Source organism: Poromitra crassiceps, assembly GCF_964638095.1.
Source record: "Poromitra crassiceps genome assembly, chromosome: 7".
Taxonomy (NCBI): domain Eukaryota; kingdom Metazoa; phylum Chordata; class Actinopteri; order Beryciformes; family Melamphaidae; genus Poromitra; species Poromitra crassiceps.
In genome coordinates, this window is record NC_139628.1 from 60,464,227 (window position 1) to 60,486,022 (window position 21,796).

Here is a 21,796-nt window from a genome sequence, read left to right on the forward strand (position 1 = left end):
GTGTTATCTAATGCAGTCATGGAATGCTGGACAAAATCATATCTAACAAAAAATAGATCTCAGATTTTGGTCAGAGATAATCTCAACAAACTGGGGGCCTGTCTGCAGCTTTAACGTGGAATACATCTTGACTGGGGTCCTTAAGATAGACCCTTTTCACGGGGGCCATTTTGTGTCAAAAAGGCAGGGTAAACACAGGTGCAAGCAAAACTGAGGGTTTCCAATTTACCCTGCCAAAATGCCCCCGCGTGAAAAGGGTCTATCAATTATGAAAAAGGTTGAGAATGACTGATTAGTGATTATTAGACATTTTAAGCCACGCCCAACTCCAGGTGCAGCCAGGTGAGGTGCACCTGAAACTTTATTCACAACTTTGAAACAGGGCGTCGCCTGCCTGATGACCCCAAAACCGCATCAGTCTGCTATTGTTCCCGTTTGAAGCAGAAAGTTTAGCTGAAATCAGAGCCAGAGAAGAGTCCTCATACTGAAGTACCGGTAATCTAACTCCTCTGAGGTCCGCCTCGTTTCTACTTTTTGCTAAACCAGTTTGGCGTCTCTCTCGCGGTTAGCGAGGGGGAAGTGAAGGACTACGTAGCGTTACACAGCTGTGTATAGTGTACAAGTTAAAAACCCGCTTCCCCCTCCTGCCCTCGCATTGCCACGCCACATTGTGCTTGTCTTTGTGCCTCTGATTCAACACTGAGGTAGGCAGCCTGTGTACTCGTTGCGTTGTGTTGTTGTCGACCATTATTTTGTCTTGTTGTCAATGTCAAACATTCCTCTGTAGTTGCGGGGACACACTAGACAACGCGTTCTGCTGCGTGCGCCGAACTGTATTCCAAATTCAGACAATTTAATGTTTCCACGCCTCTCGGCAAACGCACTTGCCTGGTAGAAGGCAACTTAAGACATTTTACGAAGCCTTAGGAGGCACTCTTCAGTTCGGCATACATATAATAACCAAGCCGTATCTGTGTCAATAACGTTACAACTTTTCAAAGTGGCTCGTCTTTTCTCCCCACGTCCCTCCACCAAAACACACTGACGTTTTGGGCGGAAGCGAGTTCATGTGAACAAGTTCAGCACTTATCTGTTGATAGACAAATGTGCATTCTGGTGGATTCGGATGTAAGCCGAATTTACCAGTAGATAATAATTACTCAGAAAAGAACCCAGGTCATGTTCTGCGATGCATATACGTTTGCACAAGCAAGATCACATACAATAACCAGAAATCGGAACGGGATTTGGCGTAACACTGACTCCGCAAAGGAGAGGGCAGCTTTGTCAGCTGATGATGACAACATGCTCAAAATGCTCTAATACTTTACTGTATTTTAGCCTATAGCCTAGTGTAGCTGTAGCCAAGTACTGTACTTAGCATGCCACAGTTTCATATTACATTATTCTTGTGTTATGGTAAATGAAATGTCATCATCACCTATCGAAACAACTGATCCTCTGTCTCACTCACTGTTTCAGCATGAACATGTTCAGAAGAGATAAACGCACATCAGCAACTCCAGTGGTCCCACCTAGACCCAGCACGGAGGTATGCTGTTTGTTTGTGTGTTTGTTTGTTTGTTTGTTTGTTTACAAGAATGTCTTTAAAGAACTGAGGCTTAATTTATCACCAGGAGCTGGATAACCCCATTACACATGGCCTGAACAGAGAGGATGCAGGGATGAGTGTTATCTCACAGGTAAATGTGGTTACTCCTTACACACACACACACCTACACACACACACACACACACACACACACACACACACACACACACACACACACACACACACACACACACACACACACACACACCTACACACACACCTACACACATACACACACACACACACACACACACACCTCTACACCTACACACACACACCTACACACACACACACACACACACACACACACACACACACACACACACACACACACACACACACACACCTCCATTAGTCTCACACTTTTTTTGATTGTATTATTTCGTTCTAATCTAGGAGAAGAATGAGGTCAGGAGTGATCTTGTCCCAAAGACCAAGGTGAGATCGAGTCTTATATGCGTAAATTATTTTCTACCATTTGAACACACATGGCCGTCGTATGTAGGAGGAACTTCACACAGCGGCATGTCCCCATGTCACCTTGTTATAAAGGCATCAAAAGCATGTTTTCATTCTGTGTTCAACATGGCCGACAATCAAGGTTGACCCTGTGTTTCTAGTCCAGTGTGAGAGGGGCAATACAGTGCTGAGCTTAGATCTGTTTCTAATCCAGTGTGAGAGGGGCAGTACAGTGCTGAGCTTAGATCTGTTTCTAGTCCAGTGTGAGAGGGGCAGTACAGTGCTGAGCTTAGATCTGTTTCTAGTCCAGTGTGAGAGGGGCAGTACAGTGCTGAGCTTAGATCTGTTTCTAGTCCAGTGTGAGAGGGGCAGTACAGTGCTGAGCTTAGATCTGTTTCTAGTCCAGTGTGAGAGGGGCAGTACAGTGCTGAGCTTAGATCTGTTTCTAGTCCAGTGTGAGAGGGGCAGTACAGTGCTGAGCTTAGATCTGTTTCTAGTCCAGTGTGAGAGGGGCAGTACAGTGCTGAGCTTGGATCTGTTACATCTGTCAATATTGATTATTTATCATTCGATAGTGAATGGAAAATGATTGATTCTACCATCACTGACTGCTGATTCTTTATCATCGCTCTTGCTCAAAGAGGCGTTATACATATGAGCCCAGGTCTATTTTCAACAGGGTTCATAGGTCATACAGTATTTCAATAGTCATCAGTTGATCATGGTGAATGTGTGTGTTTGCATTATCTTCAGAGGACTGGGGTGATGGGAGTTATGCAGAAGGTCAACCCATTCAAGTCTACCTCACAGGTAAACACAAGACACAAAATCACAGGTAAACACAAGACACAAAATCACAGGTAAACACAAGACACAAAATCACAGGTAAACACAAAATCACAGGTAAACACAAGACACAAAATCACAGGTAAACACAAGACACAAAAGAGTTGTTCTAATTGTGACTCCTTCATATAACATCAGCTGTTGTCATTATCTTTTGTATCCAGGCTCCCCCTACAGTCAGTAAAGCTCCTTCTGCAGAGTCACTAGAACAGGGAACTGCCACAGACTCCACACAGGTGAGAATACACCCAGACTCCACACAGGTGAGAATACACCCAGACTCGACACAGGTGACAATACACCCAGACTCCACACATGTGAGAATACACCCAGACTCCACACAGGTGACAATACACCCAGACTCCACACAGGTGAGAATACACCCCGACTCCACACAGGTGACAATACAATGAGATGGATGTACATACGTTTTTATTGACTGAAGTACATATCAGACAGTGCTCGTGTTACCCGCTTCAAAAACATGTCATAGCAATATGGCTTGGCTGGCTGGCAAGCTATGATTTTAAACACTAAGCAAGCCAGTCATATTTATATGGAGCATATTTGGATTGTGTCGTGCAGCATGTCTACATGAGATCCTGTGTTCACTTTTTGCACTGACAATGATGAACCATTTTTAAAGGGGGGGGGTAACATTCTAACTTGAATAAGTACCTGACAGATTACAACACTAACATGTTAAGTTACTAGTTACCACAGACTGGAAAAAAAAGACTTGACTTGTTATCTTGTTACCTTTTTTCCTACTTATCAAGCTTTATTTAAACGTTTTCTTTGTGAAATGCAATGTTTTATGATGATTTCTTGAAAGAAGTCATTTTGGCATCTGTCCTGTCTGTCAGTACAGTCAGAGAATTTGGCCCAATCGCTCTTAAGTCAAGTCACTTACCCAATCACTAAATCACTGATGCAATCACTTAAAAAAATCACAAAATAAGCTTGATAAATCTGGAAATCAGTTAAAAGTCAGCTTGACAAAAAGTAATCATCGTACCATAATGCATTACAAAGTAGAATTATACACAAAGTAGCATATCCCCTATGTTTGGTGACTGATCATGGTCTCATGTTTCAACAGTTTAACACAGTGGTTTCCAACTCCAGTCCTCAGAATCCAGAGTGCCCCTGGTTTTCTGTCCTACCATGGAGTTAACCGTCTTCACCTGGCGTCCCAGGTTTAAATCAGTCCCTGTTTAAACGGCTAGAATGAAAACCAGCAGTGCTCAGAGCCTGCGGACCGGCTTTGGGAACCACTGAATTCAGAAAGTTTCAGGAAGTTCTAAAACACGTTTGTGTTTCAGAACCCTGGTATGCTGAAAGGCGTCATGCAGAAGGTCAACCCATTCAGGTCTACCTCACAGGTAAACACAGCGCTACCTCACAGGTAAACACAGGTCTACCTCACAGGTAAACACAGGTCTACCTCACAGGTAAACACAGGTCTACCTCACAGGTAAACACAGCGCTACCTCACAGGTAAACACAGGTCTACCTCACAGGTAAACACAGGTCTACCTCACAGGTAAACACAGCGCTACCTCACAGGTAAACACAGCGCTACCTCACAGGTAAACACAGCGCTACCTCACAGGTAAACACAGCGCTACCTCACAGGTAAACACAGGTCTACCTCACAGGTAAACACAGGTCTACCTCACAGGTAAACACAGGTCTACCTCACAGGTAAACACAGGTCTACCTCACAGGTCAAGTCAAGTTTATTTATATAGCCCTAATTCACAAGCATGTCTCAGAGGGCTTCACAGAAAATATGTCTAGCTAAATCTAGCTGACAAAACAGTAGCAAATTACAGAATAAAGAAGAGAGCAGGGAGAGGGAGGAGGTGGGCAGAGAATGGGAAATGTGGGGGAGGAGGGAGCAGAGAAGGAGAGGTGGGGAAAGTAGCAGGGGAAGGGGGAAAGAAAGAGAATGGATGCCATGCTGAGGGAACGGGAGGAGGTGGGGAGGGAGAGCAGGGGGAGTATGAGAGACTATATGGAGAGAACAGGGAAGGGAGGGCTAGCTGACACAACAGTAACAAATTACAGTAGTAATAATAACACATCGAACAATTATATGATAGAGAAATATAGACACACATTTTGCAAACGGACATATGTCGATTTCTTAGCAACCAAACTATGCTTAATTTAATTGGCTGCAAGCCTTTAGTAGTGAATCCCTTTGCCAAATAAACACATGTTCACATATAGAGCTTATGGGTGCCTCGCTTTAGGTTAGAATGGGTGCCAGGCTTTAAATAGTGGGAGGGGATAGAATGGGTGCCATGCTTTGGAGTAGAATGGGTACTATGCTTTAGAATAGTGGGGGAAGGGGGAAAGAGGAGAGAGCAGGAGAGGGGAGGAGGGAGGGAGAGCGGGGGGATGTGGGGGAGGAGAGAACGGAGAAGGAGAGGTGGGAGGGTGCAGGGGAGGGAGAGCAGGGGGAATGTGGGAGAGGAGAGAGCAGGAAGTGGCAGGGAATGGGGAAGGAGGAGAGGAGGAGGAGGGGAAGGAGCAGAGGAGGGGAGAAAGAGGAGAGAGCAGGAGAAGGCTGTTGTAAGATGATTTGCATTTGGGAAGATCGACGGCGTCCACTCAGCTGTCTTATTATTTCATGCAGGTTTCCTCCACGGGCAGTAAAGCTTCTTCTTCAGAGTCACTGGAACAGGGAAGTGCTGCTGAATCTGCTCCGGGTCAGAACCAGGGAAGTGCTGCTGAGTCTGCTCCGGGTCAGAACCCCGGCATGCTCAAAGGGGTCATGCAGAAAGTTAACCCCTTCAAGTCTTCCACACAGGTACTGTGGCCTTCTCCAGTCAACCCCACAAGCTGACAGCCGTTTCAAACCAGACTTTTGAAGCAAATCATTGGTTTATAAGTTGAAGTGGCAGGAACAACATAGGCTACAGCAGTGGTTCCCGACCTTTTTTGTCTTATGTACCCCTTGATCTGTTTTGCCATGCCTATAGTACCCCCTCACTCATGTGTGTCGATGATTCTCCTAAATTTGTTCTAAATTATTACATATTACACTTTTATAGGCATCTCTAACACATCTGATTATTAAATGGAAATCATTTGAATGACTCCCCTTTAATACTTTTTTTTACCAAGATAAGCCAATGAAATTACGTGGAATATTGTTTTTATCATTTTGGAAATAAATTGTAATCCCCAATCTTTCCAAGTACCCCCTGCAAGCTGCTCAAGTACCCCTAGGGGTACACGTACCCCTGGTTGGGAAGCACTGGGCTACAGTATTCCTGCCATTGACAACTGGAAAAGACACAACTGCACACCTGAACCTCCTCTTCCCTCTTCACTGCGACTGGTGGATTTAATCACACTGCGTTTTTGATTGAACCACGCTCAGCAGTTTGGATCGGGTGACGATGTCACGAGACGAGGCCGTTAACAGCAATTCAATTTCACCGTCTCAAACGGTACAGAAATGTTCAGAATAAAATAAAATAAAAATGAACTCTTCTGCTGTAACAAGGTGCCCATATCCAATATATGAGACTAATAATGTGACTAATAATTTCAATAAACAGTTAGAATTACAAGCTGAGCTATACTCTGTTACACACTCACAATCCAGTGGGATGTCCACAACATATACTAGAGACAAACATCCGTTGGTAAGCACATACAGGAAGCTAGCTTGATATAAGCAACGCAATCCATTAGTGCAAAAATTAACTTCTCCTTTCATTTGTATTCTTTTCTCTTGGCTGTAGGTGTCAAAGGGTTAGGGTTAGTTATTATATATAATATATATATATATATATTATATATATATAATATATATATAATATATATATATATATATATATATATATATATATAACAGTTATTCTTTTCTCTTGGCTGTAGGTGTCAAAGGAAGATCCTCAAAATGTCTCTGCAGAAGCACCAGCGACTGGGAAACTACTTGAGGGCAAACAGGTACAACTTGGCCTATTGTAGATGATCCACTCATATAAAACACATCTCACATGTAGATGATCCACTCATATAAAACACATCCCGTATTGATTTGCTCGTATTTGGCAAACTTCCTGTTCTGCTCAAGTTTTTGTTTGTCCAATAAATGTCTTTATTATTTAGAACCCGGGGATGTTCGTAGGCATGATGCAGAAAGTCAACCCATTCAAATCCGCCACACAGCCACAGGTACCAGTCACTATAATGAAGATGTCACCAACGCAGAGGTTCTCAAAGTGGGAGGTGGGCCTCCCCAGGGGGGCTCCAAGCAGTTTCAGGGGAGGCTCGGTGAATGAAAGTGAAAAGATATGACGTTATTAAAAGGAGATCTCATACAGTAGAATAATGTGTGTGATTTGGTTAAAGAGATAGTTCGGAGATACAGTCGTTTTGGGGATTTTGACAGTTTTTCCCACTTTCCCAGAGTCAGAAACAAATGAATGCCTTCAGACAGACCTTTTTAGACCTTTGACTCTGAAGAAGACGCTGCTCGCGTCGAAACGTCAGTTTTTGTACCTTTATTAAATTTGTTTGCCAGTGATTTCGTGGCACCGATCTCCCCTTGTGGAGAGGGGCTGTAGTGCAGGAGATTCATTCTACACAGACCTTTTATGTATTTGGTGGAGTCTGAAGGATGTCAAACTGCAATATCAGGCTATCTTGGCTTAATTGTTAAATAACAGAATCATGATCCCATAGGCATCTAGGAATTGAGCTAGCTGGCACCTTTTTCCAAGCTTTGTCTGGGGGGAGGCCCACAGTCTCAGACTTTGAAAACCCCTGCACTAACATATGGAACCACAAAAGGTTAAATTGTGTTTGCTTCAGTCTGAAAGTTTTGCACAAATTCATTTGAAGTTATCAGCCAACTAACAACCTTTACTTAAAAACAATGCAAACTTTCAACTTTATTCTTTTTATTGATCAGTGTAATTCCAGCTAGCAGTTACTTCTCAAAATGCCTATATCACATTTTTAAGAATTAAACCTTTATCGCCTTGAAATTGTGTGGAGCCTGTCCCAGTGTTATCGTGAATAGATGGTGTTGGTTGTGATTTTGTCTGCTCATCAACATCACGGCTATATCTTATTTATATCTTAACATCATTCTTGTCGTTTTCAGGACACTCGATCTCTACACAGCGACCTCTCCTCCAGTGCTGGAAGCTTAACAGACAATAACAACATACCAGAGAAGCAGGTACAGTTTTAACTGTCACAACGCAAACCTATCAAGTCTTTCAATTGAACATGCAGGTGCACGTGGCGGACAAATTAACAGCAAAACAGTATATAAATACCATAAAGTACCTCAAGGTGGACTAGAGACACACCCTGTGCCTTCAGAGTAGTTTCAATCATCCATGGAGTCCTGAACCCTGTGTGGTGGAATATTGGACCTAACAAGAAATCTACTTCCTATAAAGGTTGTTTATGTTTTGATCTACTGATTGGGGAGGCCGTGGAAGGAGTTTGTCTCGGTGTTTATGAAACCACCCTTTCATTCTTTTTAATCTTCCTGAATTGTGGTGCTTAGGCTGAGTGTCCATATAGCATGCTTTTTTTATCCTCTTTCAAAAGTTGAGGAATGTTAAACTTTTCAGAAAAGCGCTGGGTAACGTGAACCACTTTTCTCAGCCAACCAATCGCGATGACAGAGACACTGGCCGTTTCCCATAGCAACAACAAATATGGGGAAATTGAAAGTGCCGGTGGAGAAATAGGAAGTTGTAATCAGTGAATTGACGTTACAGTAGCAGCGATCATAAAGGTGGTATGGATACCGTCCGGCATGTATTGGAAATATCTGGTAAGCCTTGCTTGTTCCACAACACTGTATTGTCTGTGAGAAGGGCTAACTAGCTGCTTAGTGAGCTAACTAGCTTGTCTGTGATAAGAGCTAACTAGCTGCTTAGTGAGCTAACTAGCTGGTTAGTGAGCTAACTAGCTGCTTAGTGAACTAACTAGCTGCTTAGTGAGCTAGCAGCTGCAATGACATCGGGTGACGTTGCCGTGATCTGTCTTTTTTTTCTCCTCGCAGAAAGCGAATAGTAACCTGTTCCTCTTGGCTGATGTGATTTGTTGGTTTGGTCCATATTGTCATGCTTTTTGAGACTGTTCATTCTCGCTATATTCAATAAGATTGTAGTTTTTCTGCCCGGTTCAACTGCAACTTTGACACAGAGACTATTTGGCCTCTTTGGGTAAATTCCTCATGTTGCTTTGAAAAGTCAAGGCAAGTTTATTTCTATGGCCCTAATTCACAAGCATGTCTCAAATGACTTTACAGAGAATGCGTCTAGCTGGGTCTAACTACGCACAATCAATAAACAGAAATGAACAACTTATATCAAGCTTATAAAAAAACAAGCATAGCGAGAGAGAAGGAAGAGAAGAGAAGACAGAAGAGAGGGAGAAGAGAGCAGAGAGAGAGAGAGAACAAGGTAAACGTAATCATCCTCGGTTCTCCGTTCAATAGCCTACAACTCGCTAGCTCCCTTTGTGCTTTTAATAGCTTCAAAATGAGTCACTTTTCTTAGGGATTCTGGGCCGATGCTGAAACCAATGTTTAAAATAAAATTTTGGGAGATAGCCCATACAATATGTTCTTTTATTGCCCCTTTTGTGACATGGAAACAAAGGAATCTTCATTATAAACAAATAACTGAACTGTTGAAGTATTTGACCTCCCTACTCAATGAGAAGAATGTTTCAGTACTTAGAGGTGCACAGGCAGAAATGATGTGACCCAGCTAAATATCAGCCACTGCAACCGGTGAACGCCACCTTTTTTTTTTTTTGCCGATAGGACGATTGCAGTCAACTGATATACGGCCCATATATCACTGCATCCCTACTTTACTGTTTCTGTTATTTAATTTAATCCACCCCATGTAGATTTTATTTTTCTGTTCTTCTTCTGATACAAATCAGTGGATAATCAGGTGACCGAACACGTGATATTTAGTCTATATAGCTCATAGTTACCAGAATGAGATGAAAGAATCTGTTTTGTCTCTTGTTTTTCTGTTATGAAGGTATTTTTCTGTCATCTTCTGGTTTCTTTTAGAACCCAGGGAAGTTCAAAGGGATGATGCAAAAAGTAAACCCATTCAAGTCTTACACACAGGTACGCTAGATGTCTTACACACAGGTACGCTAGTCTTACACACAGGTACGCTAGTCTTACACACAGGTAAGCTAGATGTCTTACACACAGGTAAGCTAGATGTCTTACACACAGGTACGCTAGATGTCTTACACACAGGTACGCTAGTCTTACACACAGGTACGCTAGTCTTACACACAGGTACGCTAGTCTTACACACAGGTAAGCTAGATGTCTTACACACAGGTAAGCTAGATGTCTTACACACAGGTACGCTAGATGTCTTACACACAGGTACGCTAGTCTTACACACAGGTAAGCTAGATGTCTTACACACAGGTACGCTAGTCTTACACACAGGTACGCTAGTCTTACACACAGGTAAGCTAGATGTCTTACACACAGGTACGCTAGTCTTACACACAGGTACGCTAGTCTTACACACAGGTAAGCTAGATGTCTTACACACAGGTACGCTAGTCTTACACACAGGTACGCTAGTCTTACACACAGGTAAGCTAGATGTCTTACACACAGGTAAGCTAGATGTCTTACACACAGGTACGCTAGATGTCTTACACACAGGTACGCTAGATGTCTTACACACAGGTACGCTAGATGTCTTACACACAGGTACGCTAGATGTCTTACACACAGGTACGCTAGATGTCTTACACACAGGTACGCTAGATGTCTTACACACAGGTAAGCTAGTCTTACACACAGGTACGCTAGATGTCTTACACACAGGTAAGCTAGTCTTACACACAGGTACGCTAGATGTCTTACACACAGGTAAGCTAGATGTCTTACACACAGGTAAGCTAGTCTTACACACAGGTACGCTAGATGTCTTACACACAGGTACGCTAGATGTCTTACACACAGGTAAGCTAGTCTTACACACAGGTACGCTAGATGTCTTACACACAGGTACGCTAGATGGACAATAATAAACACACAGGTACGCTAGATAGACAATAATAAACACACAGGTACGCTAGTCTTACACACAGGTAAGCTAGTCTTACACACAGGTACGCTAGTCTTACACACAAGTACGCTAGATGTCTTACACACAGGTATGCTAGTCTTACACACAGGTATGCTAGTCTTACACACAGGTACGCTAGTCTTACACACAAGTACGCTAGATGTCTTACACACAGGTATGCTAGTCTTACACACAGGTACGCTAGATGTCTTACACACAGGTACGCTAGATGGACAATGATAAACACACAGGTATGCTAGATGGACAATAATAAACACACGGGTATGCTAGATGGACAATAATAAACACACAGGTATGCTAGATGGACAATAATAAACACACAGGTATGCTAGATGGACAATAATAAACACACAGGTACACTAGAAGGACAATAATAAACACACAGGTATGCTAGATGGACAATAATAAACACACAGGTATGCTAGATGGACAATAATAAACACACAGGTATGCTAGATGGACAATAATAAACACACAGGTACACTAGAAGGACAATAATAAACACACAGGTATGCTAGATGGACAATAATAAACACACAGGTACACTAGAAGGACAATAATAAACACACAGGTACACTAGAAGGACAATAATAAACACACAGGTATGCTAGATGTCTTACACACAGGTACGCTAGTCTTACACACAGGTACGCTAGATGACTTACACACAGGTATGCTAGACTTACACACAGGTATGCTAGACTTACACACAGGTATGCTAGTCTTACACACAGGTATGCTAGATGTCTTACACACAGGTACGCTAGATGGACAATGATAATGGGCTAACTTGGCACAAGCCAGCTGGATGTACTACATGTCTTAATATCCATCACGTTGTTTTTGTTGTGATTATTTAGATGCCAAAGGAGGATTGTCAGACGGATTCGGCGAATTCCCTCAGGACGCAGGTACTGGTCAAGGTTTAGTGATGGTGGAAGGGTCAGGACGCAGGTACTGGTCAAGGTTTAGTGATGGTGGAAGGGTCAGGACGCAGGTACTGGTCAAGGTTTAGTGATGGTGGAAGGGTCAGGACGCAGGTACTGGTCAAGGTTTAGTGATGGTGGAAGGGTCAGGACGCAGGTACTGGTCAAGGTTTAGTGATGGTGGAAGGGTCAGGACGCAGGTACTGGTCAAGGTTTAGTGATGGTGGAAGGGTCAGGACGCAGGTACTGGTCAAGGTTTAGTGATGGTGGAAGGGTCAGGACGCAGGTACTGGTCAAGGTTTAGTGATGGTGGAAGGGTCAGGACGCAGGTACTGGTCAAGGTTTAGTGATGGTGGAAGGGTCAGGACGCAGGTACTGGTCAAGGTTTAGTGATGGTGGAAGGGTCAGGACGCAGGTACTGGTCAAGGTTTAGTGATGGTGGAAGGGTCAGGACGCAGGTACTGGTCAAGGTTTAGTGATGGTGGAAGGGTCAGGACGCAGGTACTGGTCAAGGTTTAGTGATGGTGGAAGGGTCAGGACGCAGGTACTGGTCAAGGTTTAGTGATGGTGGAAGGGTCAGGACGCAGGTACTGGTCAAGGTTTAGTGATGGTGGAAGGGTCAGGACGCAGGTACTGGTCAAGGTTTAGTGATGGTGGAAGGGTCAGGACGCAGGTACTGGTCAAGGTTTAGTGATGGTGGAAGGGTCAGGACGCAGGTACTGGTCAAGGTTTAGTGATGGTGGAAGGGTCAGGACGCAGGTACTGGTCAAGGTTTAGTGAGGGTGGAAGGGATGATGATGTTTTCTGATGATTGTTTCAGTTATATGATAATTGATTATTGATTTGTAAATGCATTGAAGAAGTGACCTGAAGTGACACACAGGAAGTGATGCACAGGAGGACAATGGCCTCAGTATTTCTGCTTTAATCAAATTGATTTAGTCAAGTAACATTTTAATGTTTTTTGTTCCTGTTTCTGGGATCAACCAAAGTTCCCAGTCGATCATAACCAGCAATAATACTTTGCTTTCATTTTCAGTGTCATTTGCTCTTTGAATTGAATATAGATATATTATTTGTTTGAACACTCAATTCATACACTTTCTTTCACCCACTGTCTCTCCATTCTTCATTCAGGACAGTGAGTCTGTGCACAGCGACCTCTCCTCCAGCTCTGGCAGCTTGGATGAAAGCACCATAGACAGACATGTAAGACATGAAGTACATCTCTATGTTGTCATGAACGCAACTGAAGTTTCCACAATGCTAATTATCCATTTACCTATTTTCTTTTATGTATCCAGTTATTGCCTGAAATTCATCATTCGCATTATAAGCTGTGCATCATAAAATATCAATATTCAGTCACTAACTAGGGCTGTAACTAACAATTCTTTCGATTATTGGTTAACCTATGCAAATAATGTTTTGGAGAATAGCTGAATCATTTTGTGTATAAAATGTCACAAATAATGACAAAGTGATGTTTGAAAATGGCTTACATGCCAGCAGCCAAAAATAAGAAGGAAGAAAGCAGACAATCTTAGCATGTGTGAAGCTGTAGCCAGAGGATGTACTATTTTCACTATTACTTTTACTTTCGGTTGTCAAGATGATGATGGATTAATTCTCTTTTGATCGACTAATTAGATAATTGGACAAATCTCTTAATCTCTCTCTAACAAACTAACTGCACAACTTGTCCACAGTCTATTTGGTACACCGACGCTGACACCAGCTGTGAAGTGAAGAGCCAGCCGAAGGAGGCACCGAAGAAGAGAGTGGGGGTATGTAGCACACAGCCCGGCCAGGTTACCTTCAAATTAGTCCATTTGACTTATAAAGCAAAAGCCGTTTATTACTTGACACGTAGAAACACTAGAACGGACAAAGACATCAGTTGAAGGGGGTCAAATATAGTCCTACTCCTTTGTGCGATTTTGAAAACCTAAATCCAACAACAATGGATTGTGATTGCACAGAAAGTGGATCTAGGAAATGTAATATAAGGCATTTTGAAATGAGATACTGTATCTATTGTATCTCCATTGTACAATTCAAAAAGGCTGCCAACTGACGGTATCTTCGGCCTAGTGTTAATAGAGCAACCATTGTTATTTGTTTCCCAAAATATAGGAATGTGAGCCTTTTTTCTAATGGGATCTTTTGGGAATATAAGACCCTAAGGCTGAAGCAGAGTATTTTCATAGCAATGTGAACTCTGGTCTAGAAGATTATACTGATATCAGAAACGCTGCATATGTACTTACTGCCCTACAAGCACAAACAGCTGTAGATGTCGCTGGTGATGAGTAGACTTTTCCATTTTGAAGAAAAAAATCGACCTCTGTCAGGACAGAAGTATAGCCCCCCCCCCCAAGAGTCATTATTTACATACTTGCGGTACCTATCGTTTCCTTTGGAGGGCAGTAAAGCAAAACAAATCATGTATCTGTATTCTTTCCTCTTCCAGACTTTCAGAATAAGGAGAATTCTCCCCAGTGCATTGTTTGGATCTGGAACCAAGGTAAACAAATTTAATTTAGCCAATAGAGTTTTATTCTCAAAATGCGGTTCATTCATTTCATTATCTGATGTTCATTGATCAGCATTTCAAAACACAAATAACATCCTCTGTGTTGGGAGAAAGGGGCTCAATGTGCCTAATAATTTCAATAATATGTCATAGTTTTGACTTTCACTAAAGCCACGTGATCATATGATTTTGCAATGGGAATGTTCTCCTCTTCCATGATTTTTGAAGTATTTCGTAGTTTGAAGTAGAAGTAGTTTGATTTTGGTTTCTTGCTGTGCAGGACTCTGCTACCGGATCATCTGACTCACAGCTTTTGCCCCAGGTTGGTTCCACATGAAGCACTGAACTGAAATACCATGCTGGTCTCATTCACTCCTTCATTGTAGTTCAGATCTCCCACTTTGTGTGGGACTGGGACTGCACAGCATTTTCATGCTTTTTCCCATCTCCCACATATCGAGATGATGTCCCACACTTTCATTGTCTCTAGTTTTAGAGAGAGGTTTTCTCTTGTTCCAGCTTTCTGATGTCTTTAGTCTTCTAGGACAGACTATCTCTGGGTTGTGAACTGTTGGTCAGGATAAAATAAGACATTTGAGGATGTCATCTTTGGTGACATTTTATATTACCAGACGATTAATTGATTAGTCAAGTCAAGTCAAGTCAAATTTATTTATATAGCACCTTTCATACACAAAGGCAATTCAAGGTGCTTTACAAAAAAATAATTGAAAAAACAAGCAGCAAAGCAATGCATATATAAAAAACACAGCCGACAGTTTTAGTTAGAATATATACCGTACTCAAATTAACAAACATGAAACATTATTTCTGTTTTAAATAAGTTACAAGGCATTCTTCAGTATTATTATTACATGTACAGTCCATTTGTTGGAAATGTACAGGAAAAAAAAATTAAAAATTACAGGCCGAAAGTCTAGTCTAAAATAATCTACAGATGAATCAGTAATGACAATAATTGTTAGTTGCAGCACTACTCAGCATTGGTAACGTGTCCCACACAAACATACTCTTTGTCCCACATTTGGTTTGCTGGGATCTGCTCACCCTATAACCTGATTTCAGATGAAATGGCACTGCAGCATTGTCTGTGTTAGTGGATCTAGTTGAGGATTGTGTACCGTGCTTCTCTGTCCTAGGAGGAGGTAGTAGAAGTCCAGGTGCTGGAGATGGCTGAAGTACCGGTGCCCAGTGAAGGAACCGCCCTGGACCCTCTAGATGTATGCTTACTTTTCCTGTTATCCTCATGTGGATGTTCTGTGTCATTTGTCAAATTATTAATTTGAAATGATACATTTGCAGGATGAAGATGGCCTTTTGGGATGGTGGAAAACAGTAGAGGGTATGTGTGATGTTATTCATCTTTTGTTTTGTGATTCAGTTGATCCATTAGTAGTTACTGTTACTACTGTTACTGTTACTCTTGTCTGACTACTGCTCACCTTTATTTATTTATTGCAATATTAAATTACAATAGAATATATTCTGTATTGATTCCAATCTTCTCTGTTCTTCTACAGTTTTTATAGATTTTCTTTATATTGGTGTTTTGTATTCTTCTTTATTCGTTTACTCTTAAAGTACACAAGCAACCATGAAGCTAAATTGTGTGTTTCAAATATACTTGGCCAATGAAATAATTCTGTCTCTTGTTTCTTTTGTATTTCTTAGGCTGGGATGAGTGGAACGAGTCAAACCAGAATGAAAATCCTGAAAAGTAAGTTCATGTTTACCAAAGTTACCAACGCATTTCCAGGACTTGTGACTAGGACTTGAGCACTAATGTCTTTGACTTTGACTCGAGCGTTCATGCATTTGGACCCGGAAGTTGGAGACGAGGACTCGGACTTGTTAATTTATAAAGACTTGTTTTTTTTGTTTTTGTTTTGGCCCTAATCGTTTTGCATAAGATATTGATAGCTATACCGTGACATTATTCAATTTGGTGCAAGGGCAGGCAGGTGTGTTCCACCTACAGGTGCATTCATTCATGTTCAGTAACTTCAGAATTGGACTCGTGTAATGGGGACTTCTCCTTTGGTGACTCGAACACTGGGGACTCGACCCGAACTCGAGATAGAGTGACTCGACGACAACACTGGCTGAGTACGCATGCTATTTTCCAGCAGCGCACTGCTTCACTCTCATATTACGCAGACTAAATTCTTAGGTTTACGTATTGGAACAGCTCCCATAACCTCTCTCCCATCACACCTTCCTCCACCTCTCCCTCCCATGCCCTTGTTCCTCTCCCTCAGTGTGGTGGAAGAAGCAGCCGATCGTGTCTTTATGGCGGCTCGTCTCTTTGTCCGCCTCTTCAACCTGCGCGGTGCTTCTCTCCAGCAACGCATCCTGGAGCTCGTCTCTTTGGCCGACGCAGCCGACCTCTTCCATAAGAAAACCGTCAAGGCCAGTGTGGGCGGGGGCGTGGCCAGCGTGGCGGGATCTATCACCACCATCACCGGCCTCATCCTGGCACCCTTCACCCTGGGAACGTCGCTCATCGTCACAGCGGTCGGCATCGGCATAGCGACGGCGGGCGGGGTGGCGTCCGCCTCGGCCAACATCACGGACACGGTCCATTCAAAGACGGACCGCAAGAAGGTGGAGAAGATGATCAAGGACTACGAGGAGGAGATGAATGACATCAAGGAGTGTCTGGAGTTTGTGCAGGTGAGAAGGGAAGAGGCGGCTCATTGTTTGGAGACGGTATAAAATGGGCTTCAGTTGCATACAAAGCTTGCAAACCGTTTGCCAAGACGTAACCTCGAGACATTTGTTCTCATCGCCTCCAAGTAGAGAAATCCTATACGAGGTCTGTCTCGTTCACACACAATAGTGTCCCAAATGTTGAACACTGTGCCCTGCGTCCTTTTTTTTTTTTAGTTCTCCCTTTTTTGCATTCATTCCCAGGCTCCGCCTCCATACTAGTCTCTGAGTGGTTTTCAAACCTGTGCCATCGAGGCTCAAGTATATCCAGGTTTTCATTTCAATCAGACACTACAGCAGAAAACCTGCAGACTCTTGCTCATGGGCCACAGAACATATTTCAAATTGGTTGGGCCCAACAGCACTGCAACGAACACCCCACACACACACACACACACACACACACACACACACACACAAAACAAACGCAGCCACAAAACACCACCACCACCACCCCCTCGCTCCCCGAGGGGGTGGTGGTCTGTCCCAGAGCGCGTCCCTCCCTGTTTACGTGCACAATAATGATGCTGTGAGACAGAGGATGGGGAGGAGAGCGCGTCCCTCCTGTTCATGTGCACAATAATGCAAGATTGTTTTTAATACATGTTGAAAAGTAGGTAGGGCTCCGGCCCGACCGGCCCTACCGGTTCCCCTGCCGATGTCCTTCCTCGTGCCATTTTCACATGCTTTTTCTGCCAAGATAAGAGTTCTGGGGGAAACCCTGAGTCCTTATCATTTTTCAAACTGAATATTGTCACCAAATATGCCTAATCTCAGAATGTGGTGACAATATTCATTTATCAGCAGCTTCAAAGGACAGATGTTAATGTTCAAATGTCAGGGTGGAACTCTAACACATGTACCTCTCCCCTTCAACGTCCCCCGTCCCCTGCTCCACCTGACAGGACGGCATGGACACACTTGAGCAGTGGGACTTTGAGGCGTACTGCGAGAGCATCTCCAAGAAGCACCTCAACCAGAACGTCAAGCACGTGATGAAGGAGGGCGGCCGTGCCGGCAAGGCTCTGCTGATCAACACGGAGAGCCTGATCAGCACCGTGCAGGTCCTCAGCGTCGCCGGCGGGGCCGCCAAGGCCGCCCAGGTGATGAGCGTCACCACGGGCGTCATGTCGGGTCTCTTCCTGGCGCTCGACGTCTTCTTCCTGGCCAAGGACTCCGTGGAGCTGAGGAAGGGCGCCAAGACGGAGTTTGCCGCTAAGATCCGAGAAGTATGTAAGGACCTGCAGGACGGTCTGCTGGAGCTGAACCGCATCAAAGAGGAGCTGCAGAAAACTATGGACGGGATCGAGGTGGAGGTGGAAGAGGAGGAAGACAAGGTGGAGGAGGAAGACGAGGAGGTGTTGGAGTCTGACCCGAAGAAGCTTGCCCAGCTTGAAGAGTGAAGAGGGCAAGAGGCATGGCGGGACAATGGCTCACGGAAACCAAACCAAAGCTTCAGTGCCTTAATCTTAAATCACAAAAGCCCCGCCTTAATCCTAAATCACAGAAGCCCAGGAAGCCTTGAGGATCTGAAAGTTACACCTGGACAGTTTTGAATGTGATTCAGTAGTTTTGGCAGTTGATTAGGCTTGTCATTACTGTACAGGCTCAGGCTGTGAGAATTGTAATTTTAATTAGCTGTTTTGTAGTAATATATTTTAAATATTTATATTATTTAAATTAGTCTTTTTAACTATCTACTTAACTAAATTGGAGGTTCTGTGTATTTTATCATTTATGTACCGGGTTAAATCAATGTTGTCTTCGCAATAAAAGGGGGTTCTTGTTCATTTGTTTGCTGTTGTATGCTTTCCCTTAGTTGTGGAAGTAACAGACCACTAGGTTTCTAGGACTCAAAATCTCCCCTTTTTATTTATTATTTTACTACTATTTTATTTATTATTATTTAGCACTATGACTTGGGCATAATATAAGGCCCATGCTTGGGTTCAGAGTGGGACACGGCTTACTGAAAGATAACCCTGCCAGTCTGGCTCTTAGGAATTCCTTTCCGTTAAATAAATCGTCGCCACCATTTCAATCGTTTACAGCTTCCCTGAAGGCGTTGACGAGTCTTAACCTGAGGAATGTATAGAATGTATGTAATGACATACACAGCATTACTGGTAAGTAATGACATACACAGCATTACCGGTAAGCCACTGACGAGGAGAACAAGGAAGAAATCCGGTGCCCTCATTTGAAAAGGTACTACTGTAGTTCCCGGAGATTAAGTGTTTTGTTTGTCTGCTTTTTTTAATGGTGTTAACTCATGATGAGGAAGTTAAAAGATCATTCCAGTGTAATGAGTGTTGTGCGTGTGTTCATTTCCATGACATTTAAAACATGGTTGGGTCTGTGACATGCTGGCCTTGTGATGGACTGGCCTGTCCAGGGTTTTCCCCTGCTTTCAACCCAATGCATGCTGGGATAGATATGCTCCATTCACATGATCCTGGAAAGGAATGAGTGAATGATTGAAGATAACATGGAGGTTTACTCAGAATGAATGTCATGTGACGAGGTTTTGCCGTCATGTGACGAGGTTTTGCCGTCATGTGACGAGAGTTTGGTGTCATGTGACGAGAGTTTGGTGTCATGTGACGAGAGTTTGGTGTCATGTGACGAGAGTTTGGTGTCATGTGACGAGAGTTTGGTGTCATGTGACGAGAGTTTGGTGTCATGTTTGATATCATGCCGTCCGTTTATAGCCAATGCTATAGAGCTCAACAGTCAGGTGACTTTTGTGTTACAAAAAATAACAGAAAAAAAATCCCCCCCGTTATTTTTTGTTCTTGCTTAAACCAAATGTTTTATGTCTGACTCACGATTCTCTGGAAGACCGGTTGGCTTGGTTCCAGCCTTAAGACTCGTTATATAAGGATTTATCGAAATGTCTGGAGAAAAGGAATGCAGAACTTCTGGGGCAGATGATGTCACAAAAAGTCACCTGACTTGAGCTGAGCTCTATAAGTCGGGGTTTTTCAAAATGGGCTCCAAACAATTTCAGGGGAGGCTCAGTGAATGGCAGTGAAAAAATATATGACATAAGTTTATCAAAAGGAGGTCCCATAGAATAGCCTAAATGTGTGTGATTTGGTTAAAGAGATAGTTCAGAGATACAGTAGTTTGGATGGGATTTGATTGTTTTCCAACTTTCCCAGAGTCAGAAACCAAATACATGCCTTCAGACCTTTTTTATTTATTTGGTGTCGTCTGAAGTATGTCAACAGTCATACCAGGATATCTTTTTATGTATTTGGTGTCGTCTGAAGTATGTCAACAGTCATACCAGGATATCTTGGCTCAATTGTTGAGTAGCAATGGGCTCAAATAACATGATCATGAAGATGATCTACTTTGTCCAAGTGTCAGCATCTGAGGGGAGGCTCACAGTCTCAGACTTTGAAAACCCCTTCTATAAGTAAAACTGAGGTAAGGCAGTGGAGTGGATACAATGGACCACATTATCTGCAGTACAAAACTTTAGTCAATCTGCCCACATGGACTTATTATTATTATTATTCCCTATGATTCCTTCACCCCGTTTTGTGCATCAAAACCATTCTTCTGCCATTTTTGTTTGAAAGAATAGGCCAGTGTCCAGGTAGAGGAATGAGGTAAACTGGCTTTTCTGAAAAGGCCTCCAAAAGGTGGTATGAGAAAGATTATGATCCGTTTGTCACAATATTGTCTAAATGTGCCTCACAAGTGCACAAGGGACCTCATGATGGAAAACCTTAAGCTGTCCCTTTGAGAAACGACTTGTTCCCATTGTGCGTGGCAAAGCAATGATTTGCTAGAAGGACTTTGAAAAATCCCTTGTTTTTCGGGAGGTCACTGAAGGGGCCGCGTGAACCACACTACCTCTGAGCAGGAGGTCACTGAAGGGGCCGCGTGAACCACACTACCTCTGAGCAGGAGGTCACTGAAGGGGCCGCGTGAACCACACTACCTCTGAGCAGGAGGTCACTGAAGGGGCCGCGTGAACCACACTACCTCTGAGCAGGAGGTCACTGAAGGGGCCGCGTGAACCACACTACCTCTGAACCACACTACCTCTGAGCCTCTGAACCACACTACCTCTGAACCACACTACCTCTGAGCAAATAGGTCCAGTCTAAAGACGTGATGCCTTCAAACAGCTGAACAAAAAGCTCTTTGGTCTGTAATCACTAGTCTGCCATTGACTAACTCCCAGTATAATCCCTTGTGCTATGAGGGCTAATTAGACGTAGAAACCAGGCTTGGCGCTCATGCAGACGAAAGGACGATGGGAGGGGAGTGGGTATGTATGTAATTGGGGTTTGTCAAGTGGGTTCCTCCCATCGCTGCGCTTTGTGTCTTGTTGAACGTTTAACTTGAACCAAAATAGCCGTTTTTGCTCAAACAGTTGAGCTGCACTTGATGCCACTTCCCTTAGAGCAAAGGCAAATAAAGGCAGGCTGAAAGCCGGTTACAAAGCACCAAATAAACAACTGACAAACCTGCAAAACAGAAACTAGAGCAACACCTTAATAACCGGTACTGACCTTTGACCTATACACTTTCG

General features: G+C 43.2%; 1 protein-coding gene across 2 annotated transcripts; it reads left to right on the forward strand.

Moving 5' to 3' along the window:
* Positions 1-572: 572 nt before the first annotated feature.
* On the forward strand, positions 573-19,539 carry LOC310779359 (uncharacterized protein). 2 transcript variants are annotated; one of them, XM_083639901.1, is made up of 22 exons: positions 573-704; positions 1,483-1,552; positions 1,638-1,703; positions 2,009-2,050; positions 2,825-2,881; positions 3,082-3,153; positions 4,243-4,302; positions 5,565-5,738; positions 6,818-6,889; positions 7,052-7,117; positions 8,052-8,129; positions 9,999-10,058; positions 11,913-11,963; positions 13,116-13,187; positions 13,688-13,765; positions 14,452-14,505; positions 14,795-14,836; positions 15,675-15,755; positions 15,838-15,877; positions 16,207-16,252; positions 16,794-17,208; positions 18,150-19,539. In XM_083639901.1, the coding sequence occupies exons 2-22, from the start codon at positions 1,484-1,486 to the stop codon at positions 18,645-18,647; spliced, it is 2,193 nt and encodes a 730-aa protein (XP_083496027.1). In that variant the 5' UTR covers positions 573-704; position 1,483; the 3' UTR covers positions 18,648-19,539. The 2 variants fall into 2 exon arrangements, with proteins under 2 accessions (XP_083496027.1, XP_083496028.1); XM_083639902.1 differs by lacking the exon at positions 2,009-2,050.
* Positions 19,540-21,796: the final 2,257 nt, after the last annotated feature.